This window comes from Glandiceps talaboti, chromosome 1 (assembly GCF_964340395.1).
Source record: "Glandiceps talaboti chromosome 1, keGlaTala1.1, whole genome shotgun sequence".
NCBI lineage: Eukaryota > Metazoa > Hemichordata > Enteropneusta > Spengelidae > Glandiceps > Glandiceps talaboti.
In genome coordinates, this window is record NC_135549.1 from 31,078,905 (window position 1) to 31,097,358 (window position 18,454).

General features: G+C 33.9%; 1 protein-coding gene and 1 long non-coding RNA gene across 2 annotated transcripts in view; one reads left to right on the plus strand and one right to left on the minus strand.

The window, feature by feature from the left end:
• Positions 1–9,931, minus strand: part of LOC144443121 (uncharacterized) — a 171,115-nt gene extending 161,184 nt beyond the window's left edge. Inside the window, exon 1 of the long non-coding RNA XR_013481670.1 lies at positions 9,563–9,931. This is a non-coding gene — a long non-coding RNA (uncharacterized LOC144443121). The remainder of the gene's footprint in view (positions 1–9,562) is intronic.
• A 4,793-nt stretch (positions 9,932–14,724) lies between these two features.
• On the plus strand, positions 14,725–16,344 carry LOC144435776 (uncharacterized). The gene has a single exon (XM_078124398.1). It carries the CDS (start codon positions 14,725–14,727, stop codon positions 16,342–16,344), a length of 1,620 nt encoding a protein of 539 aa, XP_077980524.1.
• Positions 16,345–18,454: the final 2,110 nt, after the last annotated feature.

The window sequence follows — 18,454 nt, forward strand, 5'->3', positions numbered from 1 at the left end:
ATAATCCTTTTCCTTAGTAACATTTGTAAACAACTAACTTTGTTCTATTGCAGTGTATGGTGGGAATAGAATAGAATAATTTGATAGTAGAGTGGTGATTGTTCAACATATATTAAAATGGAATAATCCTTCTCCTTAGTAACATTTGTAAACAACTTACTTTGTTCTATTGCAATGTATGATGGTAATAGCATAGAATAATTTGATAGTAGAGTGGTGATTATTCTACCTATATTAAAATGGAATAATTCTTCTCCTTAGTAACATTTGTAAACAACTAACTTTGTTCTATTGCAGTGTATGATGGGAATAGAATAGAATAATTTGATGATATAATGGTGATTATTCTACCTATATTAAAATGAAATAATCCTTTTCCTTAGTAACATTTGTAAACAACTAACTTTGTTCTATTGCAGTGTATGGTGGGAATAGTATAGAATAATTTGATAGTAGAGTGGTGATTGTTCAACATATATTAAAATGGAATAATCCTTCTCCTTAGTAACATTTGTAAACAACTAATTTTGTTCTATTGCAGTGTATGATGGGAATAGAATAGAATAATTTGATAGTAGAGTGGTGATTGTTCAACCTATATTGAAATGGAATAATCCTCCTTAGTAACATTTGTAAACAACTAACTTTGTTCTATTGCAATGTATGATGGGAATAGAATAGAATATTTGATAGTACAGTGGTGATTGTTCAACATATATTAAAATGGAATAATCCTTCTCATTAGTAACATTTGTAAACAACTAACTTTATTCTATTGCAGTGTATGGTGGGAATAGAATAGAATAATTTGATGATATAATGGTGATTATTCTACCTATATTAAAATGGAATAATTCTTCTCCTTAGTAACATTTGTAAACAACTAACTTTGTTCTATTGCAGTGTATGATGGGAATAGAATAGAATAATTTGATGATAGAATGGTGATTATTCTACCTATATTAAAATGGAATAATCCTTCTCCTTAGTAATATTTGTAAACAACTAACTTTGTTCTATTGCAGTGTATGGTGGGAATAGAATAGAATAATTTGATGATAGAATGGTGATTATTCTACCTATATTAAAATGAAATAATCCTTTTCCTTAGTAACATTTGTAAACAACTAACTTTGTTCTATTGCAGTGTATGATGGGAATAGAATAGAATAATTTCATGATATAATGGTGTTTATTCTACCTAAGTATATTAAAATGAAATAATACTTCTCCTTAGTAACATTTGTAAACAACTAACTTTGTTCTATTGCAATGTATGATGGGAATAGAATAGAATATTTGATAGTACAGTGGTGATTGTTCAACATATATTAAAATGGAATAATTCTTCTCCTTAGTAACATTTGTAAACAACTAACTTTGTTGTATTGCAATGTATGATGTTAATAGAATAGAATACTTTGATGATAGAATGGTGATTATTCTACCTATATTAAAATGAAATAATCCCTTTCCTTATTAACATTTGTAAATAACTAACTTTGCTCTATTGCAATGTATGATGGGAATAGAATAGAATAATTTGATGATAGAATGGTGATTATTCTACCTATATTAAAATGGAATAATCCTTCTCCTTAGTAACATTTGTAAACAATTTACTTTGTTCTATTGCAATGTATGATGGTAATAGCATAGAATAATTTGATAGTAGAGTGGTGATTATTCTACCTATATTAAAATGGAATAATTCTTCTCCTTAGTAACATTTGTAAACAACTAACTTTGTTCTATTGCAGTGTATGGTGGGAATAGAATAGAATAATTTGATGATAGAATGGTGATTATTCTACCTATATTAAAATGGAATAATCCTTTTCCTTAGTAACATTTGTAAACAACTAACTTTGTTCTATTGCAGTGTATGATGGGAATATAATAGAATAATTTGATAGTAGAGTGGTGATTGATCAACCTATATTAAAATGGAATAATCCTTCTCCTTAGTAATATTTGTAAACAACTAACTTTGTTCTATTGCAATGTATGATGGGAATAGAATAGAATATTTGATAGTACAGTGGGGATTGTTCAACATATATTAAAATGGAATAATTCTTCTCCTTAGTAACATTTGTAAACAACTAACTTTGTTCTATTGCAATGTATGTTGGTAATAGAATAGAATAATTTGATGATAGAATGGTGATTATTCTACCTATATTAAAATGAAATAATCCTTTTCCTTAGTAACATTTGTAAATAACTAACTTTGCTCTATTGCAATGTATGATGGGAATAGAATAGAATAATTTGATGATAGAATGGTGATTATTCTACCTATATTAAAATGGAATAATCCTTCTCCTTAGTAACATTTGTAATCAACTAACTTTGTTCTATTGCAATGTATGATGGTAATAGCATAGAATAATTTGATAGTAGAGTGGTGATTATTCTACCTATATTAAAATGGAAGAATTCTTCTCCTTAGTAACATTTGTAAACAACTAACTTTGTTCTATTGCAGTGTATGATGGGAATAGAATAGAATAATTTGATGATATAATGGTGATTATTCTACCTATATTAAAATGAAATAATCCTTTTCCTTAGTAACATTTGTAAACAACTAACTTTGTTCTATTGCAGTGTATGGTGGGAATAGAATAGAATAATTTGATAGTAGAGTGGTGATTGTTCAACATATATTAAAATGGAATAATCCTTCTCCTTAGTAACATTTGTAAACAACTTACTTTGTTCTATTGCAATGTATGATGGTAATAGCATAGAATAATTTGATAGTAGAGTGGTGATTATTCTACCTATATTAAAATGGAATAATTCTTCTCCTTAGTAACATTTGTAAACAACTAACTTTGTTCTATTGCAGTGTATGATGGGAATAGAATAGAATAATTTGATGATATAATGGTGATTATTCTACCTATATTAAAATGAAATAATCCTTTTCCTTAGTAACATTTGTAAACAACTAACTTTGTTCTATTGCAGTGTATGGTGGGAATAGAATAGAATAATTTGATAGTAGAGTGGTGATTGTTCAACATATATTAAAATGGAATAATCCTTCTCCTTAGTAACATTTGTAAACAACTAACTTTGTTCTATTGCAGTGTATGATGGGAATAGAATAGAATAATTTGATAGTAGAGTGATGATTGTTCAACATATATTAAAATTGAATAATCCTTCTCCTTAGTAACATTTGTAAACAACTAACTTTGTTCTATTGCAATGTATGATGGTAATAGAATAGAATAATTTGATGATAGAATGGTGATTATTCTACCTATATTAAAATGAAATAATCCTTTTCCTTAGTAACATTTGTAAACAACTAACTTTGTTCTATTGCAGTGTATGATGGGAATAGAATAGAGTAATTTGATGATAGAATGGTGATTATTCTACCTATATTAAAATGGAATAATCCTTCTCCTTAGTAATATTTGTAAACAACTAACTTTTTTCTATTGTAGTGTATGGTGGGAATAGAATAGAATAATTTGATAGTAGAGTGGTGATTGTTCATCATATATTAAAATGGAATAATCCTTCTCCTTAGTAACATTTGTAAATAACTAACTTTGCTCTATTGCAATGTATGATGGGAATAGAATAGAATAATTTGATGATAGAATGGTGATTATTCTACCTATATTAAAATGGAATAATCCTTCTCCTTAGTAACATTTGTAAACAACTTACTTTGTTCTATTGCAATGTATGATGGTAATAGCATAGAATAATTTGATAGTAGAGTGGTGATTATTCTACCTATATTAAAATGGAATAATTCTTCTCCTTAGTAACATTTGTAAACAACTAATTTTGTTCTATTGCAATGTATGATGGTAATAGAATAGAATAATTTGATGATAGAATGGTGATTATTCTACCTATATTAAAATGAAATAATCCTTTTCCTTAGTAACATTTGTAAACAACTAACTTTGTTCTATTGCAGTGTATGATGGGAATAGAATAGAATAATTTGATAGTAGAGTGGTGATTATTCTACCTATATTAAAATGGAATAATCCTTCTCCTTAGTAACATTTGTAAACAACTAACTTTGTTCTATTGCAATGTATGATGGGAATAGAATAGAATAATTTTATAGTAGAGTGGTGATTGTTCAATCTATATTAAAATGGAATAATCCTTCTCCTTAGTAACATTTGTAAACAACTAACTTTGTTCTATTGCAATGTATGATGGGAATAGAATGGAATAATTTGATGATAGAATGGTGATTATTCTACCTATATTAAAATGGAATAATAACCTTTTGCATGGTAAAATTTGTAAAGAAATTACTTTGTTCTATCGCAGTTTATAAAATTCAGAGTGTTTCGGAATCGGATCTCCACCCATGACTACTACTGGTCTTGCTACTGCTACTGGTTATTCGCAATATTTCCTCAAATTGTCATGACATATATCAGTGTCTCTTCCAATCGTGCCAGTCTCTGTCTATACCCAATGTCCTAGAACTCCTTACAGCAACTAGTACTACCGATCTACCACTGATTACGTCTCCAAGCGATTTGATCACTTCTGGTACAGAGGAGAGAAAATCAAACGTACAATGTTACGCTCCTCACTGGGGCACAAATACATCTAGTAACTAGTGTACACCAAGCATATTATAATGTGTACTGTGTAGATACACGGACAGTCAACATTTTACTTGTAACCGGTTCTATTTGCATGTATATGTACTCCAAAGTTTGAAACTAGTAGGTGGCCATGTCTCCCATGAGCTGGAGTGTTTCCCGTCTACAATGGCAATGTATCTTTATTGAACAATGAATAAAGAACGAGTTTATATTCGCTGATTCTCAACAATTACGTGTATTCAAGTAAGTAATGTGCAATCAAGACAATTTGTCAGACAGTTTTTAAGAATAAATTATGCCTTGTACGCTATTTAGGAGTAAACCAGCAACGCCATTCTGCGTAATGGGGGCTAGGGAATAGGAGTGTTTGATTACAAATACTACTATTATTTATAAATATTGTACATTCTTTGGTAAGAGGGTAAAGAGTGAACGGCAAACAGCAAAGCTAGGCCACTCCGTCTCCCCGGACACTGGCAGTGCACTATTTGTACAATTGAGGGCAGTATACAGGTAGACAGAAATTTACACTACAAATAAATAAGATTCACATATTACTCATACTTTATATTGTAGAAAGTAATTCCCGAAGTGAGTAGCGAAATTCATTCCTAAAAGACTCAACACTAAGATAAACTGTTCCAAAATACAGTACCAGTATAGGAAATTGCAATTTTTTTCCATTTCTGTGTTCATTTTTGGGAAGACGAGATAGTCTTTGTCTTTACTAGGAATGCTATAGTGGTGAGTAGTAAAAGCACAGTAACATGTTATATATATATATATGATGAGGTAAACTCAAACACGAAAGTACATCTTCGTAGCTTATACAGTTTGAAAATATCCACAATATGTAATTAGGTGAAAAGTTCAGTTGAGTTTGTAGTACGGTTACTGAAAGTTATGGCTCTGACTGCCATCTTCTGGGAGATATAGATATTTAGTGAATGTGAATGGTAAGTGGAGCCTCAAACCTCCAGGCCATATGAAATGTGTGGTGTTAAAGAGCCTTGATGACCAAGACTACATTATCGCAAGCCAGAGCACATATTTGTTCTGAGTCTCGAACGGTGCCGTAAAGAGGCTGTGTTTTACGACGATGCAAGACTATGGCATTTACTGAATGATTTTTGACACACAAACATATTGTCATACACGTGTTGCATCAGAAAACCTGGTCGGATGTCAATGTAATTTGTAATGAGGATAAAAAAATGCGTTAAATATTGGATGGATATTTTTTTTTACATTTTCTTTATGCATTTCAGCCGTAGAAAAATACGTATACCAAATAATTCATTATGTTAAACATATTACCGGTTGCTTCCTGGCTGGTTTTTTTCTAAACAACGGATTTTCCATTTCCAATACAGTCTGTTCTTAAACACGATGTCGTTGTTAGCAATAGCGATCAATATACGTAATGTAAATTTAAAATACTCATTCGTCATCACAGATTCACTTACGAATTCAATCATAACGTTTAATTGGCAGACAAAGTCACGTGTCAAATAGTACATTTAAATTGATTTATTTCACACTCTTCTAGAAAATGATGATAGATATACAGTATTTACAATAAAAATATATTACATTCAAAGTTTCCTAATCTCAAAATAAACTGACCGATATTCTTCTTTTAGTTGCTACGACTGCGGGTACCAACAAAATTAACGCTGGCTATACATGGACCACAGGAACATTGGAGACGTACGTCTTCTGGTTCTATGCAGCTGTAGTACACGACAACGGCCAAACCATTCCTGGGAAGACATACAGAGAGAGGGAAATCTGGTTAACGATCGTACACCATTATTCAAAATTGTAAAGCACTGGTAGAGGTTTTTCTGTGTGAATGTTGTTACTATTCTGCATATTGTTTTACTAAAATACACCAACATATATTTTCTGCGTGTCTACCGTATTATGTTGTGGCCGATGTTCTCACACAATAGTAGTAAAAGTACAGCGAAATCAGGTAAAATTGACTGTACAGTCACTTGCCACGTCACGTGAGTAGCACTTAATCCAGTGAGTTGATATTTTCTAAGAGCAGCTGTATTAATAACACAATCTATAATATATTTTGTAACTTACAATTACAATTTCCAAATGTCATTCTCGCCGTCCTCCATATCATCGTTGCTAGGATACCGTTGTCTCCTGAAACTGGTTTCTTCTTGGTATGTGGTAATGTCGAGAAGACCAAGATGCATGGACTGTGAATTAGCAGTGGATGGTAGATGGTTGCTAGAATACATATCAGCTGATGAAGTCTCGCCATAGTCAATCATTCGAGGAGAAAGGATGGGGAAAGTATCTTCATTGTTGACATGGTTACCCGATACAACCAATTGCAAATACAAAGGGTCGTATTCGGTGTTATCATTGAATAAAAGAATAAAACGAATTAGCATGGAATATCTAAAAAAAAAGAGAAAAACAGTCAAGATGTGTGAACTCAAAAGTGACTAATAATGGTATATACTTGATTTATTTATCTATAATGAACATCAAACTTGACACATTTTATGTTGATACATTTGATGTTGAACATTTCTATGACTCTGAACATAATGACGTCACACAACTTGTGACCATTAATATGTTGAGATGAAAAGTATGAGTATTTACCTGCAAATCCAAGTTCATGAAGAATTTCAACCAGAAGTGATCAAATCACTTGGAGACGTAAACAGTGGTAAATCGGTAGTACTAGTTGCTGTACAGAGTTCTAGGACATTGGGTATAGACAGAGACTGGAACGATTGGAAGAGACACTGGTATTATGCCATGAACGTTTGAGGAAATATTGCATATAAACAGTAGCACATTAATAAGTCTTGGGTGGAGATCCGATTCCAGATCATTCTGAATTTTATACACTGTGATAGAACAAAGTCATTTCTTTACAAATTTTATTATGCAAAAGGATATTATTTCATTTTAATATAGGTTGGACAATCACCACTCTAACATCAAATTCTATTCTATTCCCACCATACACTGCAATAGAACAAAGTTATTTGTTTACAAACGTTACTAAGGAGCTGAGTATTATTCCATTTTAATATAGGTTGAACAATCACCATTCTACCTTGCCTCTCCAGCGGGCGCCGTGATCACTGCGTCATAGAACTACGTCCATCACCAGTCTTGCTCTTGTAGGTCTTGATGTTAAAGAGGTCTTGGCGGCGACAGTAGGGAGCCCTCCACGATGCTCTCAGGAGAGGGAACATTCTACCATCAAATTATTGTATTCTATTCCCATCATACACTGCAATAGAACAAACTCATTTGTTTACAAATGTTACTAAGGAGTATTATTCCATCAAATCATTCTATTATATTCCCATCATACACTGCAATATAACAAAGGTATTTGTTTACAAATATTTCTAAGGAGAAGGATTATTCCATGTTAATATAGGTAGGGCAATCACAATTCTACCATCAAATTACTCTATTCTATTCCCGTCATACACTGCAATAAAACAAAGTTATTTGTTGACAAATATTTCTAAGGAGCATTATTCCATTTTAATAATTCAGTTCAAATTATTACATTAGGTCTCTTGACCAATGAGCACACCGTTAAATAACAATACAAATGACGTCACAACAGAGCAACTACACAACAGCATGTTTAAGTGCTGATACAATTGGACAACCAATCAATCAATAGTTAATCATTGTCAAATCTAATTTTGAACGCATTGTAAATAAACATAGCAAGATTTCTTGTTTGTCTCTCTTTGCATGAATTAAGTAATTGAACAAATTTAAACATATTCGGAAACTTCCAGAAATATTCGTGAATTAAATCTTTTCTTAAATGAGTATATCTCGAACAAACTAAAATGAAATGATATCATCTAAAGGTTTTCTAACAGGTCTATGCCATCTGCCTGGTTCAATTTCAAGTCTATGCGACGAAACTCTTAACCTTGGTAATGCCTGTCGAAAACAAGGGATAGTAACACTGTCTAGATATGGCTTGAAATCAAATGTGTCGAAATGTCGACAGAGCCTTGCCCTTGTATGTATTGCATTTTTCCTAGACATTGCCGCTATCTGTCAGACCCCAGGGATAAATACATCTACCATGTTTCAAAGTAGTACAGCCATCTGAAATGGGAGCATGGATGTATTAGGGGAGATATATCTCCCCACAGACCCTCTACGACGGCCTATGATCTCCCCACACACATCCATGATATGAGACACCTCCATCCAAAGAAAATGTGTGATTGAGAATCCGTGTGAGTGTGGTCATCGCTAGACTAACTGCCGCCCTCCACCAGTCGCTTGTGATATTAGAAGAAAGCCTGAAGGTCTATCAGCAAGACTAGGTTCAGACCCCCAAACAATGGTGGTCGGAGGACTTGGCCATCGCACGGTTGCCGTTAGACTGTAAAAAATACGTTGCTGGAGGCGTCCTTATGACCCAGGTGAAGAGGTAAATAGTAAACTTTAGTAAGATTGGGGACAGAGTCAGTAGTACTGTGAGTACTTGGGATACAAATATACTAGTACGTACCACTCTTAATGCATGGTCACACCATTGCATCTGAAGAATTTATTCTTAAACATGAACTGTACGCAGTACATTTAAAAAAACAACTAAATGTGACTAAAAAAATGACCAACTTTTATCAAGAGGTTAGACAAATGTGCTGTTATCACAAACAAAGTAAACTAGGCTATATATATTTCCTAAGAAAAAAATAAGCAGTGGATTTGACGACATTTTCCAAGAATTGGAATTAAATAAACATTTTAGGTTTGCCCTCTCTCGAGATGAATATTACAATTTATAAACAATGATTTACGTGTCAAATTCTCTATCGTTGTTTAAAATAAACACGATATCCAATACTTGCCGCCCATGGCGCTCTTACAGAATTCCAGAGATATACAATACAAAGCATAAAATGCATATGATGACCTACCTGGGCAATACCATGCCATAAAGTAAGGAGATAAAAATGCAACACCACAACACAACACAACACCACAGCACAGCACAGCACAGCATAGTCTATCTGCTAGACCTTGGATGTTCTTCCGATAAAATACGACACACGACCGAACATCGCTATCGAGGATGGAACATCCAAGTTCGGGCAAGCCCTCACTGCGAACTTCGTTCGCTTATATATAGTATCAAAAGAAAGCCCGAACGTCTAGCAGCGAGATTACAGCACGGCACAGCACAATATGATAGGTGCGATAATAACAAACCCTTGGGCTATGTGAACGCGACCGAAGGTCGCTAGTGAGGGCGATGGTCGTTCCATCCTCATATCTATCAGAAGAAAGCCCACGGTCTAGCAGCAAGACCATCGACCATGGAAGCGGTCGCAGTAACACGTCAACGAATGGTTAGCCTTATGTAGTCGATGAGGGCGCACAGTACAATGATACTCAAGTACAGACAGACTATGCAATTTTGTGGTAGATATATCGGTATATACAAAACAGCCCTTTCGATGCTCCCAAGACTGTAGAAAGTCAACAGTATTGAACTCAGTTTTGCATAATCATGCGCGTAACTTCTCGGGTTCCTCTTATTCCTCTAATACGTTCTGTTTGGATATATACCCAGTCATTTACATTGATATATATGAAAGTACTTCAGTTGCTTCTTAGTACCTCAGACCACTAATTAGTGATCTAAGTTACAATATACACTAGTACCTATATGCTCATGCCTACTTGTGGTTGTGCTGTGGTTACACAAGTTTCGACATATATACTAATACATATTTTGTACGTATTGGTAAGGTATGTCCTTTCGAACTCCTAAACGCCATTGATCAAACATTGAAGTTTCCCATTATATTCAAATTATTTCTCTCTAGCCATGAGCTGTCAATCAACTGGCGGTAAGTGGTTGTCATTATAATGTATTGAATTGTCAATCAATTGTCGGCAAATAGTTGTGGTCATATAGTTAGTGTTTAGTTGTCAATCAAGTGTTGGCATTTATTTGTCATCGTGTTGACTAAATTGATAACCGGTATAACCAGTTTTAGTTTACTCAAGAGACGGTACTCTTTCATCATTGACTGACTGAATGTCTTGTCAATGTTCGAATGGTAAATGTAACATCAATTATTCAAAAGTATGCATGACGGGTGGCTGAGGTGGGTGATTCTATTCCTCACTAGTTACTATGTTGGTATTAATGGAATGAAAATGGACGGGGACAACACTTTTACTTCGGTACTGTAGAACAAAAGTCCGCTGTAGTTAATTGAACACCAAGAGTTAGTTTGCCACTATTTATGTAATAAAAAATGCTCAGTCCATGATCTCATTGTATGTATTCTCTTGATCATGGCGTGTATAATATATTGAATATATATATATATATATATATATATATATATATATATATATATATATATATATATATATATATATATATATATATATATATAACTCGGTCAGTATCAATCTGCTAAGGCAGTGCTCTATACCGCAGTGGCAGAGCGTAATAGTTTTGGTAGTACTGGAACTCTTTCTCTGGTTAGTTGTAACTCGGAGTTTCACGCATTGTGCGATCATCAGACAACTCTGGTGTCTATTCTCTGTGTGTGCTGTTATATAGAGTGTGCGGTTATATAGAGTGTAGGATATATATATATATATATATATATATATATATATATATATATATATATATATATATATATTGAGTGTTGTCATATCAGTGCTAGATTTCTTTGTTGTCTACAACCCACCAATCAATAGATAGAAATCAAAGGTAATACCTCATAAAGATTATCACTGAATAGGAAATTGAAAGCACTCACTGCTATCATGACGCACATTGTAAATCAAACGGTCATAAAAGCATTTAATCCTTACATCGGATTTCAATCATAGACTGCTATACGAAAGTAGGGTCCGGATGTTTCAATGCACTTCCGTGTATGCATGGTACGCCGTGACGGGGCGCCCTCATCGGTCAAACCCTTTCACAGCGCGTGCCGGCGAGGGCGGAGCGACACGCCGTATCTTATAATAGTCTAACCGTGGGTGATACAAATACTTCCATGGTACACCTGTCTCTGTAACAAATGAAACCATCCTTATTCCTATCACACGCTCTGTTGGATTTGTATTTTGGTAGTTATTTTCCTACTTGTATGTTATCACCGACATATGTTTCTTTTTTATTCTCGTAATTAATTAATATCAATGAAAACAATCACTTGGTATATACTGACGAACTCTTAAATCTACTTTCCTATTGACTAATAGCTTAACAACTAACACCGACTTTATTAAAATGACATCTTTGTTACTGTGAGCTGTCAATCATCTATCGGTAAGTCTTTGTAACTGACTTCTTCTGTTGGACTTAGTTAATCATAAGGATGGTGTCCAGTTATCACCTTATCGATTGTCGGTAAATCGTCGTCATTGTTTGAAGTGATCACAAGGATGGTGTCGAATTTGTTATTCTCTTAGCTGTCAATAGGGTCTTGGCAGAAGAACTAAGTCGGTCTTGTCAAAATCCCTTTGAATTAAAAATACCGTTGTCGATTTAAAGACACAATTTACAATAGGATTAAAATTTAGGTGTGAAAAACAGCTCTATCTCTGTCAGAGCTCATCCTCGTAAACCATAGCCTCATTTACGGCACAGCGTACCGTCCAAGACTTTGTGCCACCTCAGACCACTGTTCTCTATAGTGGTGTCAGGCTGACGAAAATAAGCTCTGCTTAGCGCGAATGGGCAGAGCGAGTAGAAAAAGTTGGTCAAGTGCAAAATAATTATACTATGTATTCCGTGTAGCTTTACTGATAATGTTACTCTAATACGAGATTCCATGATTGAACCCCTCACCGTTAACAACTGGTATATCTCCATCATAATGATATATCGCCATCATAAACATGTTATCTCCACAGCACATTCACTAATTTGAGGATTTGGTAAATTCCAATGCTTTAGTAGCTAGAAAAAGACGAAATCAATGTGGTCTCGTCCATTGACTGTATGAGAATATGAAGGACACTTGCAAATACAAAACACATATTATGTTTTTGATGACTGTCGTACACAAGTTGTATAGAAGAATCGTGGACATGGTTATGCCGTCTCCACGTCACTATACTAACTTTAGAGTGTTTATATAACGTTGCAATGTGGTGTAAATCTGGATCATTCATGATAGTTTTCACTTTGTGAAAAGTGGAAAGTGGTGGCAGTAAAAAGGTTGGACAAAGGAGGGACATACAATACGTTGTTAGTCAAATAAGGCTAACCATGGATCTATTATTAATATAAGGGTGAAACCCATTTTGCATTTTAGACAATTCACGTCTGTGTTGTATTATGTGCGTCCAACGTCGTTGTCAACGTATTATATACATGCCATCAAATACATGTGATTAATTATAAACTTGGTATTCTTTCATTAATCGGCCAATGTCATACCTAGTTTTCTATTGTTCTTTGAAGTATGTGTTAATGACGTCACTAATCGTCTACACCTTCCATGAATTCAAATTCAACAATATATTAATCATTTATTTCTTTGTGGGTCTATTCTTTTGCATTGCCCCTTTAACAGTCGGTAACTACAAGGGGTGACGTCATTTTTTATGACTCGGTAAGACAGGTTCATGTCAACGGTTGATAAACTGATTCTTTGATTTTCTTAGGTATAATTTCCTTTGATCACAGACAAGGAAGAATATACTTTGATACAGTTAGTTGGGTGCTACTAATAATACTATTAGTAAATATGCTTTGATACAGTCAGCTGGGTGCTACTAATAGTACTGTTAGTAATAATCAATGGCCAAACCCAATATAGATTATCCTTACCAACACTCTCAACGTTATTATATTATTGCATGGGTGGTACTTCTATGGTTATAATTGTTATGCAGGTGGTAATAAAATCCTGTATTTGTAGTCGATTTTATATTATTACACGTATTAAAAGAAAGTATAGAAATAAACAGACAAAGAAAGATCCTGAAAGAATCTTCAAACAAAATCCAAACTGTCGGTTAGTAATTGAAAAAGTCTGTCCAATGTTGCAATTGATTGATGTGATTTGGGCCGTTTTGGGTTTAATAGTATGTTTTGGGTTTTGCACAATTAACATAGTTGGGTTATCACGTGACTGGGTAATCTTACTATCAAGTGATAAAATATTCAAATCTATACACCGATTTCATAAAGAGGGCGCTGTTCGAAAAATGATGTCATCGCGAACCGAGAACGAGGCCAGTAGGTCAGCTCAGCAGGTCAGCAATGTAAAACAAGAAGGCTGCAGACGACGTGATCGATCTGAAAAAGTTTGGACTATAACTAGTAAGGTAAAGTATTCATTTTTAAAAGACAACATTCAAGCATTTGCTTGTTTTAGAACTCAATGGTACTAAAATTTGTGAAACTTGCATCAAGAATGTCACTCAAGTCGGTCGCTGGATATTACTTGTGCACGATCGGTTAGCAACGTTTATTTCGCTGATCGATACGTGTACGTGATTTGTTTACCTTTTAATTTTACCTAAAAATAGCGAAAACCTCTCCAAAAAAGCCAACAGTCCATCTCTTGACTAGAATTTTAATCTATGGTGATTACCGTGCGATTCAGTGCTTTTAATCTTAGTAAATGGTGCAGATTCTCGTGTCGGCAATCAACTTTACAGCCATTGTTTATTATTGTAACTTTGTTATTATTTTGTCTGTCCTCAACTGAATGCTTTCACCCACATCGTTGCCAGTCGCCCCGGTCAATATCAATGTTCCTATTGTAAGATTTGAACGAAAATACCTTGTTACATGCCACTATTTTAAACACAATTGGTGTTTACAGATTGAGGAGGGTTTCATAGCCAGTGGCTGTAGGAACGGGTATACTGGTATTATGATAATTCTACGTCAGTATAATCAGTATGTACCATTGTACATGTACTTTTGTTGGTACTGAATGAAATGTTTATTTCTGCCACTTTAGATTGACCTTTCATCAGCTTCTTCCAACTTAGGCTGCATTAGATTTTGTTAATGTAAAAATTTGAAGACGATTTTTAAAACATTCTGTTACACTTTTTTTCCAGGTAAAAGTAGACCAAAGGCATGCCTCTGCATTGCTGTGTTCCAGGGTGCACTGGCAGTGGATATCGGTTTGTAGACGACCACAGGATTTCATTTCACTGTTTTCCAAATGATGGAAATTTACTAAAACAATGGATTCATGCTATAAGACGTAACCCGGGTGTACATTTTAACCTGAACAAACACACAAAGATCTGTTCACTTCACTTCACTGAAAACGATTTCAAATACACACTTGCAAGGAAAAGACTACTTGTAAATAATGCACTTCCATCAAAGTTTTTATGGACCAAATCACCAAAGAAAAGTAGTGTACTAGCTGCAAGCCAATCAGCAGTTATTGCTACTGATGAACACTCAGAAAATAAAAGTCGAACAGGAAATGCAGATGATAAGCTAGGTAGTACAGCTTGTAGAACTGAATTGCTTGTTGACACCATTGCACTTGGAGACTGTCAAAATACAACTGATATACCACAGACTGTGGAGGAAGTAAGGTCCATATATGAGGAGAAGCTGGTGAAAGTAAAGCTTGAATATAATGTAAAAATACAAACTCTTGAAAGTGAAATTCAAAGTATCAAAGATAGCCACACGAGACAGTTAAAGATAATTTCTGAAGATGTTGAAATACTTAAAAATGAAGTGGCTTCCCTGGAAAGAAAATGTAGTCAGAATGAATTCAGTGTAACTAAATTTCTGAAATCAAATAATGACATAGCATTTTATACCGGATTTCCAGATCCAACCACTTTTCTTAGTGTTTTTGAGTTTTTAGATCCAGGCGACAAAAGTGAGAATATTGTTTACTGGAAATGTGCAATTGAGAAAGTCAATTTACAAAACAATGATAATTCAAGTCAAAATAATGTTAAACTAGGAAGACCTAGATCATTGGAACCCCTGGAAGAATTTTTTTTAGTCATGTGCAGATTAAGACAAGGTTTTGCTGAACAGCATTTGGCAAATCTATACAATGTATCTGTTTCAACAGTTAGCAGAATTATCATCACATGGGTCAATTACATGTTTTTAAAGTTTGGGTGCTTGGACATTTGGCCAAGCAAAGATGTAATTAAAGCAACAATGCCACTGTCCATGAAGGAAAAGTATCCCTCCACTAGGGTGATCCTTGATTGTACCGAAATAAAATGTGAAATGCCATCCTCACTTATTTTAAACACACAATTGTTTTCTCACTATAAGAACCATGTAACCATGAAGGGTTTGATTGGAATTGCTCCTAGCGGTGGAATAACATTTGTTAGTCAGTTATATACAGGTTCCATCAGTGATAGGGAAATAGTGAAACGTAGTGGCTTTTTGAATATGGATTTTGATGTTGGTGATTCTGTCATGGCAGACAAAGGCTTTACTATATCAGACTTACTTAAGGAAAAGGGAGTGTCACTAAATATCCCCCCATTTCTTGAGAGGAGAGGCCAGTTGGATGCAGATGAAGTTGCTGAGACACAAGAGATAGCATCTGAGAGAATACATGTTGAGAGGGCAATCAATAAAATAAAAAATTTTCACATTTGGGATAGATTATTTCCATTATCCATGTTTGGCTGTGTTAATCAAATGTGGACAGTATGTGCCCTTTTGTGTAATTTTCAAGATCCAATTATAAGTGTATAATAAATTTTTCCAGTTCAATGAGGCACGGCAATGTATGTTCCCTAATGAAATCAAACAAATTAATGAAAATTGTGTTGAGACGGGTATTTCTAATTAGATCAAGGTATTCTTCTATTTATTGTATCAGTATGTATGTATGTGTTTGTGCATCACAAGTATATTGAGACATACAGTGTACTTTTCATATCAAAACACAGCACCTTTTATTATGAATTTTAAATCAGCCAACCATACCAATAACTTTACTCCCAGTAAAACCAAAGCAGCTAAAACTTATTTATAAATATTTCACTAGTCTCACTACAGGTGTTACATGTATATACTGTAAATAAATAATGTTATAATTTAATACACATTCTGTAAATATTCAAACCAATAAAATATTTCATTATTTATAAATTACTCAATAGTATATTTTTAAAAATGTGAATATTTACAATAAAATCTTACAATTACTGTACATGTATTTATTAAACAATAATATTTGATTTTCTATGAATTGGTATATAGTGCATTTTAAAAATGTGGATACCACACAATTATAAATTCATTAAGAATGGGAAACTATGAACCAATGTAAACATAATACATGCTGCTATGTGAGATAAAATTTAGAAGTCTGACAATAAATATTTTATGCACATCTTAATGTCTTTCATGTTGTCATTGCAATCACACTTGATAATGAACTTTGCCAAAAATTGTAAGATTTGATTAAGAATGAAAAGAACATGTGTTGGTCTGGAAATGAGGATGAAGTAGTGTACATTTGGTTACAGGATAAACACAATTCCTTGTTAAACTTTTCATTAAAGAGTGGTAAGTTCAGGATAGACAGTGTTGACTTTGATACTTTGGTTAGAAAACTAATATACTCAGTCATAGTTCATTAATGTAGAATGTCTGAAGTGTACAGCTCATGAACTTTATGGTTTTGCTGCAAGAATACAAGGCCCATAAAATTTCACAAAAAAGTCTGATAACTTTTTCAACATGTCCCTCCAAAAGTTCAAGTCAAATCCAATTCTTTCCACACTTATTCCCTTGTGTGTGTACAGGATAAAATCACACCATTTGGCACCAGTGATGGCCATCTGTCCCTGAACCTGGTAGTAATACCTGTGAGTTGCATCAAGAGGTGTGATGCATCAAGAGGTGTGATGTTCTTTTTAGTTTCAGGACATTTGGCCTCACTGATGCCAAAGTGTGGTTTAGCTCCCATATCAACAACCTTCCCATCAGGTGTACCAGCCAGATAACCAAATACTGTGTCTATAACTAAGCCACACCTATAGACTGATATGTTATACCCAGAACTTTGCATGTATTTTACGTAACACTCTAGAGCCTTGCCCTCAAACATTTTACCATGCTCTGTATAAACTGATTGAAATGGCTTAGGATTTAACAATCGCTCAGCTAAAGTATCAAAATTACGCTTTCTAGTACACACATCATAAAAAGTTGAAGCAGTTATTCTTGGTTTACGAAGTTCCCACCATTTACTATTGGCTGATTGGTTTCTTGTATTAGCTTCTATGAATGAAGCACTATTTTCATCAATAGTCAGGTCAGATATTAAAGCATTTACCTCATTTGACATTGGCTGGTTTAAATTTTGTAAATTAAGAGAAGATAAAGGGAATCGAGGGTAAGTAGTACAGGATGGTGTTGTCAACGGAACTCTAGTCATTGAATGCTCTGAAATATTAACAGTAAAATTAGACTCACTGTGAGCCAATTGGTAACTCAACACTGAACCTTTTGGCATCGGACCTACCTTTGTATCAACCATAGATGTACTGTCACTAAGAGGAGTTATTAATAGAGCACTACTCTTAGCATTTCTTTCAATACATTTTGTTTTGAGGGCAATTTCATTTCTAGTATTGATAATATCACCCCTTACAGCCTTATACAGAGTACAACATACTGCATCCCCATCATTATTATGCCCCATCTTCAGCTTTTTTACAGCAATTTCCATAGCTGGTTGGGGTTCAATGCCATCAGTACGTCTCTGATTCCATTTTTGTAATTTTGAGGTTACTGGGATATTTCCATTCAAATCTTTCTGTGAATTAACATTAGAAACCTCTGTAAAGCCATA